The sequence below is a fragment of the Pelodiscus sinensis genome, chromosome 1, assembly GCF_052426305.1.
Source record: "Pelodiscus sinensis isolate ZL-2025 chromosome 1, ASM5242630v1, whole genome shotgun sequence".
Lineage (NCBI taxonomy): Eukaryota > Metazoa > Chordata > Testudines > Trionychidae > Pelodiscus > Pelodiscus sinensis.
This window is the reverse complement of record NC_143052.1, coordinates 146,865,728-146,878,421: the sequence shown is the minus strand read 5'-3', so window position 1 is coordinate 146,878,421 and position 12,694 is coordinate 146,865,728. Positions and strand designations below refer to the sequence as shown.

The window sequence follows — 12,694 nt, the reverse complement described above, 5'->3', positions numbered from 1 at the left end:
AGTGATGCCCCAGATTTTCTAGTGCCCTACGCAGCTGCATATTCTACTTATAGGTGAGTTGATAAACCACTTTATCAACTGGTTCCAGTCCACAAAAGGTTATGCCCAAATAAATTGTTTAGTTTTTAAGGTCCCACAGGACTCCTCATAGTTTTTGCTTTATGTTACTGTAACTGCTCATCAAACAAAGATGGTTGGCTATGGGTGAGACTCTCTCTGGAATCCACTTAGTGCTAATTTATCCTTTAATGAACTGCTCAAGCAACGACCTCCTCATTATCCACTCGTTGCCAGAATCAACTTATGTCTCATTCTCTTCATATTTCTTCAGAGGGACACTACAATTTAAAAATGATCAGTTCCCCCCATTGAAATTCAAATAGCAAAAGCGTATTATACCAGTTAAACAGGGCCATCAAAAGAAATAAAAAAATCTTTCTACACCTGTCTTACAGTCTCTTCTAAACCCAGTAACCACACTGTTAGTATAGGACATGGGCTTAAGAGATCTGGTTTCTGTTCTTAACTCTGACTGAAAGTAGCCATTTTGACACAATCTAGGTGCTCAAGTTGGAACTAAGTACTCAGGAGATTTTCGGAGCTATTTTTTGGGCATACCTATGCTGTCTGAATATCCAGTGGGTCAGGCACGCTGGGTATTTCAAATGTGTGGGCTTGGATGTCAGATCCCACACAGCATTTCCAGAAGTGCCAGAGGACTCAAAAGGTTTCTTCAACATTAAGTGCTGTCAGAGGTAGTACAGATGTTCTAGGCCCTCACTTGCTACACACAACATAATGAGCTCATGAACATTTATGAATCACAATTTGGTTTAATAATTGTCTCATTTCCAGCTATGACCCATGGCTGTGTTGGGTTTTTGGATTGTTTTCCCCTTCAGTTCCATTTAAATATCTGCGACACTGCTTCAACTCATTTTCAAGTGTGTTATGAGAGGCAGAAAACTCTGTGTCCCTCACAGCCTAGTTTGGGTGGGGTCACTTTAGGTCCCTTCCCCTAGATAGAAGGTGGGAGAGAAGCTGGAGAGAGCATGAGGAGGTCCTCAACTGACTGGAACTATTCCTTCCATGAAAGTCAGCCTGATTCTGGCCACAGCATGTTGAACATAGTTTCCATGGTTGGCCTATGCCAGAAAGAAAATCAATTTCCACAGCACAAGCAAAGTTTGCTGTCTAATTGCAGTGCACATCAAAGGGAAGATGAATGTCAAGTCAGACTAGCTAACCAGGCAAATGTTTGGGTAAGTCGTTGCCTCCGCACCAATTACCTGTTTTACAGCTTAGCCTCAGGTCTTCTGTTTTATGCTGTTAGAGAGAGTGTCTTTGAGTGCTTATTCAGAAGTGTACCTGTGAAGCTATGATGGTTTTGGTGTCAAGTGAGTCTGTGTATTTGAGCTTCCTCTCACCTTCTGTACTATTATCCATCACATCAGTTTGCCCCTTCCTCAATGATGTCTGAAACTAACTAGCTAGCTTTTAATCTACTTACCTCTGGCTATCCAAGCATGATTTCTGTATTTAATGGATGTATTTGTATATGCCTATATATGCCTATAACACCATGCCCTAAGCATGCAGGAAATGTGCATAGGTGTATTTAAAGTAAGGCCAAGACATTTTGCCTTAACCCTTTCAGGGTTCCTGAGCCTGTATACGTATGTGTGCACACACCTGTGGCCCTGTAAAGATTAGAAAAATCAATTGTGTGTCTAAAATATTGTAGCTTACACATTTTAAAGTACACATTTTAAAAAATAAATTTAATATAAACTAGGTAAGTTGTGTTTAAAAATGTTGGATGGTGGTATATTAAGAGAAGCTTAGGTTTAACCTATAATTAGCAAACATATTTTAAAACATGACCTATTTTATTAGTCTAGACATGGCCTGTGTTTAGAGAATTCTTTGACTAGCATTACGCTTAACAAACTAAATCACAGTTGGTGAGTCATGGAGAATATACTGGATAGGTCACATGGAAATGCAGTTCTTTTCTTTTTCTTTTCCTTAACAGTGCAATCATTACTTTTTTCCTGGTTCTGGCCCTTTAAAGCGAGGCTTTGGGAAGTGACCCTAATCCTTCCTCCTGTGGTTAGCAGAAAATAAAAACAGGACATGCCTGTAATGCGCACTTACTTAATGGGAAAGAAGGTGTGTGAGGAAGTCACCCTGCCACTGTTTGCTGCCTGTACTGGAGAAGGTCTGAAAAAATGGCTTATCACTGAGGTACACAAGGATCTTTGAACATCTTTATAAGTATATGATGCAGGAAAATAGCGATCACGTGGACTCATCTCAAGCGGGCATTTGCCATGCTGCCTGGTTTGCATAACTCCATAAACAAAGCAGAGTCTGTCAGGGACCTCCCTTATTCACATTTTGATATCAAATATTCTGTTCCCCTATTCATGCCTACTTATGATGCTTTTCTATCAATTCAAGTGTTTATCACATTGTTGAACAGATTTAGTAAGGTGCATATAGAGCTGGACAAATAGCTGGCAGGGGGGTTGGCTCACTGGCTAGAACAAATATATATATATATATTTTTGATCAAATGAAAAAAATCATTGTGGGTCAAACAAGCATTGGGGTTTTGAAGCTTTTTAAACATAGGCTGCGTCTAGATTGGCATGATTTTCTGGAAATGCTTTTAACGGAAAAGTTTTTCGTTAAAAGCATTTTCGGAACAGAGCGTTCCGAACGCTGTTGGCATAGACGCTTTTCCGCGAAAGCACTTTTTGTGGAAAAGCGTCCGTGCCAATCTAGACGCGCTTTTCCGCAAAAAAGCCACGATCGCCATTGTCACGATCGGGGCTTTTTTGCGGAAAACAAATCTGGGCTGTCTACACTGGCCCTTTTGTGCAAAAGCTTTGTGCAAAAGGACTTTTGCCCGAACGGGAGCAGCATAGTATTTCCGCAAGAAACACTGATTTCTTACAGTAGGAAGTCAGTGCTTTTGCTGAAATTCAAGCAGCCAGTATAGACAACTGGCAAGTTTTTCCGGAAAAGCGGCTGATTTTCTGGAAAAACTGGCCAGTCTAGACACAGCCATACAGTTTAAGTAAAATTCAAAACTCAAAATTATTTCAAATAGAAAAATCAAAATGATTAATTTAAAAAATGTCAAAATGAAGTGTCTTTTTTCCAGAATATTTTTTAACAAAAACAGTTTTTTGAATTTGTCTACCCAAATATGCATTTTTGACCCCAAAACCCTCCAAAACTGTCTGAAAAATTTTCAACCACCTTTTAGCCATATGTGTTCATTATGAGGATTTTTGAAGTGATTATCCAGGGATGGGAGGTGGGGCAGCTGTGACATTATAAAATGGAAGGAGTTTTGATACAGTGACATGAATGCTTTCTAATAACGTTATCTTGAGAATTCCCTGGGTGGCCATCCAGCTAAACTGAGTTTTCGGACCCCTTGAGTGGTCAAACATTTCAGCATATTTTTGGATATCTTCACAGAGTGCTTTAAAAATATTTCCCCTATTTTTATAGGCCCATACTGTGGTGTAATGTGACTACAATTCCTGAATGTATAGGAAGTGATTGGATACTAAGATGAGTTCTGTCCAAAAGTCTGCTATATAACGAACATACATGTCTTTTTTTATGCACTTTACCTCAGAAGCTGATCAAAATGCACAGCTTATCCCCTATATATTTCACCACTCTGTTTAATTTTTTGAACACACACAATGCATTTGTTATACAAAAACATAATGTATTGTCTGGTCTTTCAAAAATGTATTTCCATATTTTTCTCTCTACAGTAATTTTTCTTTTTCTTTAAAGCAATTAAAAATTGTTCTTAACTATTCTGTTCCCTGCGTTTACATAACTCAAACCAATGTTTATATTTATTACACTATAGTACATTTCCTTTTTTTTTAACAACTGTAGTTGAGCAATCATTCTATTTTCTCATATTTCTGTACACCACTTTTCAGACAAAGAACAATTTTAGGATCAATTTGTGCATTCTTTGCACTCAAAGTTCAATCAGAACTTTTGGCATGTAAGAAATGTAGTACTGGACGCATTATCGATGATACTTTGTGTTCCTGTAGTGGGGAGAGGATAGGTGAGAGAGCAATCTTTGCACACACAGATCAGAAAAAACTAGTCATCTTTTAAAGCTGTTACATTTTTCAGTTGAAATAAATAAATATAGTTAACTTTTTTATTCAAAAATATTTTTGACAAAATATTGCCTTTTCGCTATGTGAAAATGTTCATGGAAATGTTTTGTTGCTTTTAAAAATTTTCAGATTTTTAATTAATAGAAAATCAAAAACAACCAAGGTAGTGGAAAATGTCCACAAAAAGTTCTGTAATTTTTATAAAAATAATGAAAATTTTTCATTTTAATTGGGGAGGAGTATTGATACAAAATACTTACTGTTTTCTTAACCTTTTCTAAAAGTTATGTCTTTTCTATATTTACCTTTACTGTAAAGATGCAGTTAAGGAATCAAACAGCCTTACATTAACCAGAAAACTCTAGTTAAGAAATTTACAAATATGTGTATATCTGCAGATAAGCAATAAACATTTTGGATTAAGCTCTTAATGAAGGAGTGAAGGAATTTAATTAAAAAATTTGTATCACTCTAAAGCAGTTCTAAATTTTGGCTTAATTGTTGATATTATTTTCTTAAATTAGTTTGTAACTTCATCTGTATTACTTGTAGAATTCTCGCAATAACTTTGGGATTTTTTTCTCTAATTTAGTGATTATAAATGAAAAAATCTTAAATTGTTTTCAAGACCACACATTCAGGGAGAACTAAGAGAATTGCTAGGCCCATGGGCAAAGTATGTGTTGTGGGACGGGGTTCCTTTGCATTCTTAGAAGAGCTGGGACCTTAGGCAGAAAGGGCAGGGCAGGGCTGGGGCAGAGAGCCCTTGGGACTGCCTGGAGTGTGGCACTCCAGTGGCAAATTAAGGGCCTGGGAACTGCCCCTATTTTCCCCCCTCATTGGCAGGCCAGCACTAGATGAGTGGCGATGGACTGTGATTTCCAATTTACAGCATTCGCTCTGTCTAATACATGTCTAATACAGAGATTTTTGTCATCAGATAGAGAGCAGAGATGGTTGGCTGTTCACATTTTTTGTAAAGTGGACATTGTCCAAATTTGTGTCTGTTTTAGCTGTTAATTTACATGTTTGTATCTATGCCCAGAAGTTATGTGAAGATGGATGCTTAATCAATCATTCGATAAATAAAACAATTATGTTAAATTCTGTTATATTTTTTTTATTATTTTTAATTGCATCATTCTCATTATATGAAGCCAAAACAGTACACAGAAGTGTGAGGGGATGAAGAGAGTGTAAGTGCATGTGCATATTTTTTAAAATTACACTGAAGGTCTGATTTGGTTTCCATTTTTGCACTCAGAAATAATTATGGGTATAAATGCTCCTGTTAGAAGTGCTACCTAATTGCACTCTCAAGCCAAGTAATTAGATGTCTGTATTGGGCACTTTTCTTTATAGATGCAAACCATGCTTGCAAATTTTAAAAATCTGCCCCTAAAGGCTTGCATCTGCTGAATTTAATGGAATCTTTGCCACTGACATAATTGGACCTGTAATGGTAAATTTGTCCCTGTGCAGGGGGTTAGAACAAGGCCTGTGTTCTGGTCAAATCATCAAAATAAGATTGAAATGATCCATTGCCTTGTCTGGCCCTCCAATCAGGGATGGACACCCTGACTGAGGATTTCTTGGTTGTATTACTTAGATCAGCGTTTCTCAAACTTTTAGGGCTCTGGAGTCCTTTACATGCATAAAAATTTATGTAGAGCCCCAGCGGAACACTGATTGTGTGTGTACCTATCCATGTTTCCAGTTTGTCAACCTCGCGGAGCCCCTGGAGATGTCTCGTGGAGCCCTGGGGCTCCGCGGAGCACAGTTTGAGAAACACTGACTTAGATTTCTTAAACCTGGACCAATATAAAAGGAAGAAGTAAAACTAGCAGGGCCGACAGCCAGTGTGGGCCGGGAGGCAAGGTGTGGAGGGGCCTGGTTCTGCACTCTGGAAGGGGTGGAGCTGAGGGCAGTCAATCCTTAGTGCCATCCAGTACATGGCACTAGGCATTCCCCCTGCTCTGAGAGCCATGCTGAGTGGCATTCCTGTGGCAATTAAAAGGGGCGCAGGGCTTCGGCCTCCACCACTGCCGGTCTGGGAGTTCCAGGCCCCTGTGCAATTGCGCGCTCCCCTCCCCCATCTGCAGGCCTAAGTAAATGTATTTGAGTGTGTTCTTAAAATATTTTGATGATATGATTATATAGCCTCAAAAACTGCAATCACGCAAAGTACTGTGCAGGTCAAGAGAAATATGGAGTGCTGAGTATTCCTCAGAAATAGGTGAAATTAGTTTCCTACTGAAGTGCTTCCTTTCATTTAGGAGGTTGTGAATATCCTTAGCCACAAGGGATGTAAGTAACCATACCGTTTTTGACACAAGATTGTGGGAAAGAAGCTTTCACTCCATTGTAAAGTAGGGAAGAAAGATTGATACTTCATAAAAACATTAACTTGAAATTAGGGTTGCCAGGTATCTGATATTGACCCAGACAGTCCAGTATTTTCATCTCCTGTACAGTAATAAACTTCAGAAAATACCAGACACCTAAAATGTCCGTTATTTTCTGAATTTTTTTCCCCCAGCCAGGAGGCAAAAATCCCGGGTGCTTATCTGGTTCCACAGGAGAGCTGTCTGGCCCAGAGCAGGAAGACAAGATGGTGGATGGCTGCCGGCAGCCTGTTAGGGCCAAAAAGCCCCAAAGGCATTTCTTAAAAGGGCCATGCTGGGTTTTTTGGGGGTGCTTTTTGTTTTTGTTTTTTTGCTTAATTCGAGGGGGCTTTTTTCCCCCCTCAACAACTTTGGTCTCCCCCTTTTTTCCCCTGGTGGTTTTTTTTTGCGGGGGGGAGGAGGTGTTCAGTATTTTTGGTTAAACAATCTAACAACCCTACTTGAAATATATATATTTTAAATACTGTATATCATAATTAAAAAAATAACTGAGGGTAAAAATACTAATTCAGCTATCCACTCATCTCAAAGCTAGTAATGTTTGCTTTTGGAATCTCATGAATGACAAATATAATAAAGTAATAAAATATTGCATACCAGATGAAGTGGGTGCTTTTCATAAAGACAAGCCTCCTGAGTTCTAGAATATACTGTAGGATCAGATAGCGTTAAAGCCTATGTAGGCAGTGCAGATGTAATTACATTTGAGCTGCAAATAGTCTCCATATCTCATGTGGATTCTCTCTTTTAATGTAATGTAAATACTGTAATGTCAAAAAAAATTGACTCTATCCTTTCATCATCTTTATGAATATTTTTGTGTCTTATCAAGAGATTTTTCTTAAGTGATATAGCACTGGGCTGTTCTATAAAAATGATATGCATGTGGGAGTGATTGTGCTTGGTAATGCTTTATCAGTTCCATAACCTACAGACTCATTAAGAGCTAATAAAGTGAACACCTCTTTGTTTGAATAGTAATGTTATATTTCCTTTGTACAAAACATTAAACATGCTCATGTCTCATTAATGCCTATATACTGAACTGGACAAATAGTTTTTTGTAAAGAAGAAAATCAGAATTTGTAGCTTAACAGTCCTCATATTTTGTTCATAGTTTGGCCCCTATATTCATAGAGAGATGATCTTGTGTTTATCTCCGCCCATTCAGGATTGCACTAAGCACGTTAAGATGGCTCCTCTTTCCTGACACTGTTAACAGTAGGTAGAATGGCTCTTCCTCCTTGTTTCCAGCTTCTTTACTAGGAGGAGCTTGAACATCTATAGAATCAGTGGGGAAAAAATGAGCTAGCTCCACAGACTATGCCAACTCCATGGATCAAATACTGGGAATGAGAACTGTGCCTAAGCTGCTTTGGCCTCATGGCAAAACCAAAGGGACAACTATTTCAAAAGGAAGTTTGTTGAAAAATAAGATTGGTGGTACAACTTTAAATGGGATATTTTTTCCCTTACAGGATTACTTACTGCCATCTGCCCTTCCAGAGTAAATGGCTCTACGTTGGAACAGAGCGGGGAAATACACACATTGTAAATATTGAGTCTTTCATTCTTTCTGGATACGTTATCATGTGGAACAAGGCAATAGAACTGTAAGTGTGGATCTTTTTATCACTTTCACATTGCTTGTAATTCTTTTCAGCTTCTTTTCTGTGAAAATTATTTGGTTATAACCAATCACTATAATTACTTTGTAGTCTCCTATTTTAAGGAACATTTTTTCTGTACTGAGTGTTTCATCACAAAAGAATTTTACAAGGAAATTCAATTTCTAGGTATATTATAATGATATGATGTCATCTTTTGAAAAGCTATATTAGTTTGATACACAATGCCATTAACAGAATAATATATTTGCTTGAAATATTTAATACAATGTAGGCAGTCATGCACCCCACAAAGTCACTGAACATCCATTGGACCCAACTTTTGCATTGGGACATAAGGTTTGGAAAATTTGATCACCAGAGATCCTCTAGGTCAGTTGTTTACAACATTTTTTGCAGAAGTGTGAGGCAAAATCAAATCAGTATCTTAGATGGCTATATACAAATGCAAGAAATATTGGTAATTAGCATTTCAAGTTGTTCCTACTTATAAATAAACATAACTATGACATCTGTGGCTTAAAGTAAAAGGTTCGGAAATGTGGCTAGTCCCAGGAAGGCGCAGAGACAGGCAAACTATTACTAAATATCTTTTAAACTTTTATTAGAATGCTTCCAATTATAACTTTTCTTTATTAGTCTCTTACATGTGTGGCCGCCAAATAACTATTAGTAGGAGCAATAAGCAAAGTCCAATACAATAAATGAAAATTCCCTGAGCTTTTTCTAAGTCCCAATAGTTGTCAATAAGGGTCCAGGGATTATCAACACTTACATTTACATCAATCTTACTCATAAGTCTAATTACTTATCTAAAACTCTTAACAATACTACTTAACAAAACTTTTAACGAAGTTTAGATAGCAATACTCACACTTAAAAAAAACACAAAGTAAACAGCATAGTTGGTATACGTTACACTCTACAGGAACTCATTCGGTTCGGTGAGCGGGAGGTGGCCCTCGGGTGATCAGTCCTTGGGCCTGGCTCGTATTCTGCCATTCAATGTTTATTCGGGATTCCTCAATTTGATACAGGAGGGGAAGCTGTTTTATAGAGAAAGCTTTTGCGCGCTTTTTGTGATAGGCTAGCAGACACTGTCTGTCTTTCCTTTTCTGCCTTATCGGGCATGGCACAGTCAGCACAACCAGCACGAACTTTACATGAACTTTTGGGTCTGGTTTTGGTTCCTGTTCGTCGCTGATCTTTAAGTTACATAGTCTAAGGGTTTTCATTAAGGGGAAGTTGACCTTTTGCTTAGATGGCAATACGCACCAGAGGCCTGGCCAGCAAAGAGCCTGCTTCCACAACATCGTTGGTATCATAGAGACTTGGTGGGATAATACACATGATTGGAATACTGGTATAGAAGGTTATAGCTTACTCAGGAAGGATAGACAGGGTAAACGGAGGAGGTGTTACCTTATATATTAAAAATGTACATGTTTGGACTAAGGTGGAGATGGAAGTGGGAGACAGACTTGTCGAGAGTTTCTGGGTTAGCTTAAAAGGGGTAAAAAACAAGAGTGATGTCATGCTAGGGATCTACTACAGACCACCTACCTAGGCAGAAGAGGTGGATGAGGCTTTTTTTAAACAGCTAACAAAATCATCCAAAGCACAGAATTTGGTGGTGATGGGAGACTTGAATTATCCTGACATATGGTGGGATATTAACATAGCAGGGCACAGACTGTCCAATAAGTTATTGGATTGCATTGAAGACAATTTTTTATTTCAGAAGGTTGCAAAAGTTACTGGGGGGGAGCTATTCTAGATTTGATTTTAACAAATAGGGAGGAACTGGTTAAGAATTTGAAAGTGGAAGGCAGCTTGGTCAAAGTGATCATGAAATCATAGAGTTCATGATGCTAAGAGGTTGTAGAAGGAAGAACAATGGGAAATAGAAACAGTGGATTTTGGGAACACAGATTTCAGTAAGCTCAGAGAGCTGATAGGTAAAGTCCCATGGAAAGCAAGACAAAGGAGGAAAAACAACTGAAGAGAGTTGACAGTTTTTCAAAGGAACATTATTAAGGGCCCAAAAGCAAGCTATTCTGCAGCTTAGGAAAGATAAAAGTATGGCAAAAGACCACCATGGCTTAACCAGGAGTCTTATATGATCTAAAAATGAAAAAGGAGTCCTTTAAAAAGTTGAAACTGGGACAGATTACCAAAGATGAATAAAAGCAAACAATATAGGTATGCAGAGACCAGATTAGAAAAGTAAAGGCACAAATCAAGCTCAAATTAGCTACAGACATAAAGGGAAACTAGAAGACTTTCTATAAATATATTAGAAGCAAGAGGAAGACCAAGAACAGGGTCCCTCCTCCATTGCTCAGTGAGGAGGGAGAAAGAGTAACAGGAAACTTGGAAATGGCAGAGATGCTTAATGACTTCTTTGTTTCAATCTTAACCGAGAAGTCTGATGATGAAGGAATGCCTAACATAGTGAATACTATTGGGAATGGGGTAGGTTTAGAAGATAAAATAAAAAAGAAGTTAAAAATCACGTAGAAAAGTTAGATGTCTGCACGTCACCAGGGCTTGATGAAATGCATCCTAGAATACTCAAGGAGCTAATAGAGGAGGTATCTGAGCCTTTAGCTATCTTTGAAAAATCATGGAAGATGGGAGAGATTCCAGAAGACTGGAAAAGGACAAATATCGTACCCATCTATAAAGAGGGAAATAAGAACAACTCAGGAAACTATAGACCAGTCAGTTTAACTTCTGTGCCAGGAAATCTAATGGAGCAAGTAATTAAGGAATTCCTCTACAAATACCATGAAGATAATAAGGTGCTAGGTAACAGCCAGCATGGATTTGTAAAGAACAAATCATGTCAGACCAATCGGATGGATTTCTTTGACAGGATAATGAGTTTGGTGGATAAGGAAGAAGTGGTGGATGTGGTATACCTAGACTTTAGTAAGGCATTTAATACAGTCTCACATGATCTTATCAATAAACTAAGCAAATACAACTTAGATGGGTTTACTATAAGGTGGGTGCATAACAGGCTGGATAACCATTGTCAGAGAGTGGTTATTAACCATTCTTATTTGAGCAGTGTCCCGTGGGTGATCCACTGTGGGGGTCGGGATTGTTCCAGTACCGCAGGGGTCTCTTTTGGACTGATTCTGTTTTATATCTTCATCAACAATTTAGATATTGTCAGAGAGAGTACGCTTATTAAGTTTGTAGATGATACAAAGCTTGGAGGGGTTCCAAATGCTTTGGAGGATAGGGTCATAATTCAAAATCATAGAATCATAGGACTGGAAGGGACCTCGAGAGGTCATTGAGTCCAGCCCCCCGCCCTCAAGGACAAACTAGAGAAATGGTCTGAGGTACATAGGATGAAGTGTAATAAGGACAAATACAAAGTACTCCACTTAGGAATGAAAAAGTGTTACATATACAGAATTGGAAGTGACAGTCTAGGAAGGAGTACTACTGAAAGGGATCCAGGGGTCATAGTGGACCACAAGCTAAATATGAGTCAACAGTGTGATGCTGTTGCAAAAAAAGCAAACATGATTCTGGGATGCATTAACAGGAGTGTTGTGAACAAGACCTGAGAAGTCATTCTTTCGCTCTACTCTGCACTGATTAGGCCTTAATTTAAGAATTGTGTCCAGTTCTGGGCGCCACATTTCAAGAAAGATGTGGAGAAATTAGAGAAGATCCAGAGAAGAGCAACAAGAATGATTAAAGGTCTTAACAACATGACCTATGAAAGAAGACTGAAAGAACTGGGCTTATTGAGTTTGGAAAGGCGAAGACTGAGGGGACATGATAGTGGTTTTTAGGTATCTAAAAGGGTGTCACAAGGAGGAGGGAGAAAAATTGTTCTCCTTGGCCTCTGAGGATAGGACAAAAAGCAATGGGCTTAAACTGCAGCAAGGGAGGTTTAGGTTGGACATTAGGAAAAAGTTCCTAACTGTCAGGGTGGTTAAACACTGGAATAAATTGCCTGGGGAGGTTGTGGAATCTCCATTACTGGAGATATTTAAGAGCAGGTTAGATAGACATCTATCAGGGATGATGTAGACAGTGCTCGGCCCTGCCATGAGAGCAGGGGACTGGACTTAATGACCTCTCAAGGTCCCTTCTAGTTCTAGTGTTCTATGATTCTATGATTTTTTTTCATTTGTAATCTTCTAAAAATTTTTGAATGGAGCTGCTGACAGTTTTGGAAATATTAGATGTAGTCTGTAGACCATAGGTTGAAAACCATTGTTCTAACTAACTACATTTCTATGTTAGCCACCCAAATGTCCTCCTTAGGCAGTGCTAGTTCTCATTTTGCTTTGTAGGTGAACAATTACCCCAAATTCCTTGGAAGTGTTCCCCTGTGATAATAAGCTCTTGTCACTGGCTACTCACAGAAATACTAGGTTGCTATCTCCAAAGGACTGTGTACAGGCTGTCTTGATTGAGTCAACTGAAGATCGCATCATATACAGGCAGTCCCCGAGTT

At 38.6% G+C, this 12,694-nt stretch overlaps 1 protein-coding gene across 7 annotated transcripts in view; it reads left to right on the top strand.

The window, feature by feature from the left end:
- Nucleotides 1-12,694, top strand: part of STXBP5L (syntaxin binding protein 5L) — a 451,312-nt gene that overhangs the window by 261,434 nt on the left and 177,184 nt on the right. For all 7 annotated transcript variants that reach the window (XM_075905178.2, XM_075905171.2, XM_089772234.1 and 4 more), the window contains one exon: nucleotides 8,056-8,190. In XM_075905178.2, coding sequence (XP_075761293.1) covers nucleotides 8,056-8,190 — 135 coding nt within the window. The remainder of the gene's footprint in view (nucleotides 1-8,055; nucleotides 8,191-12,694) is intronic.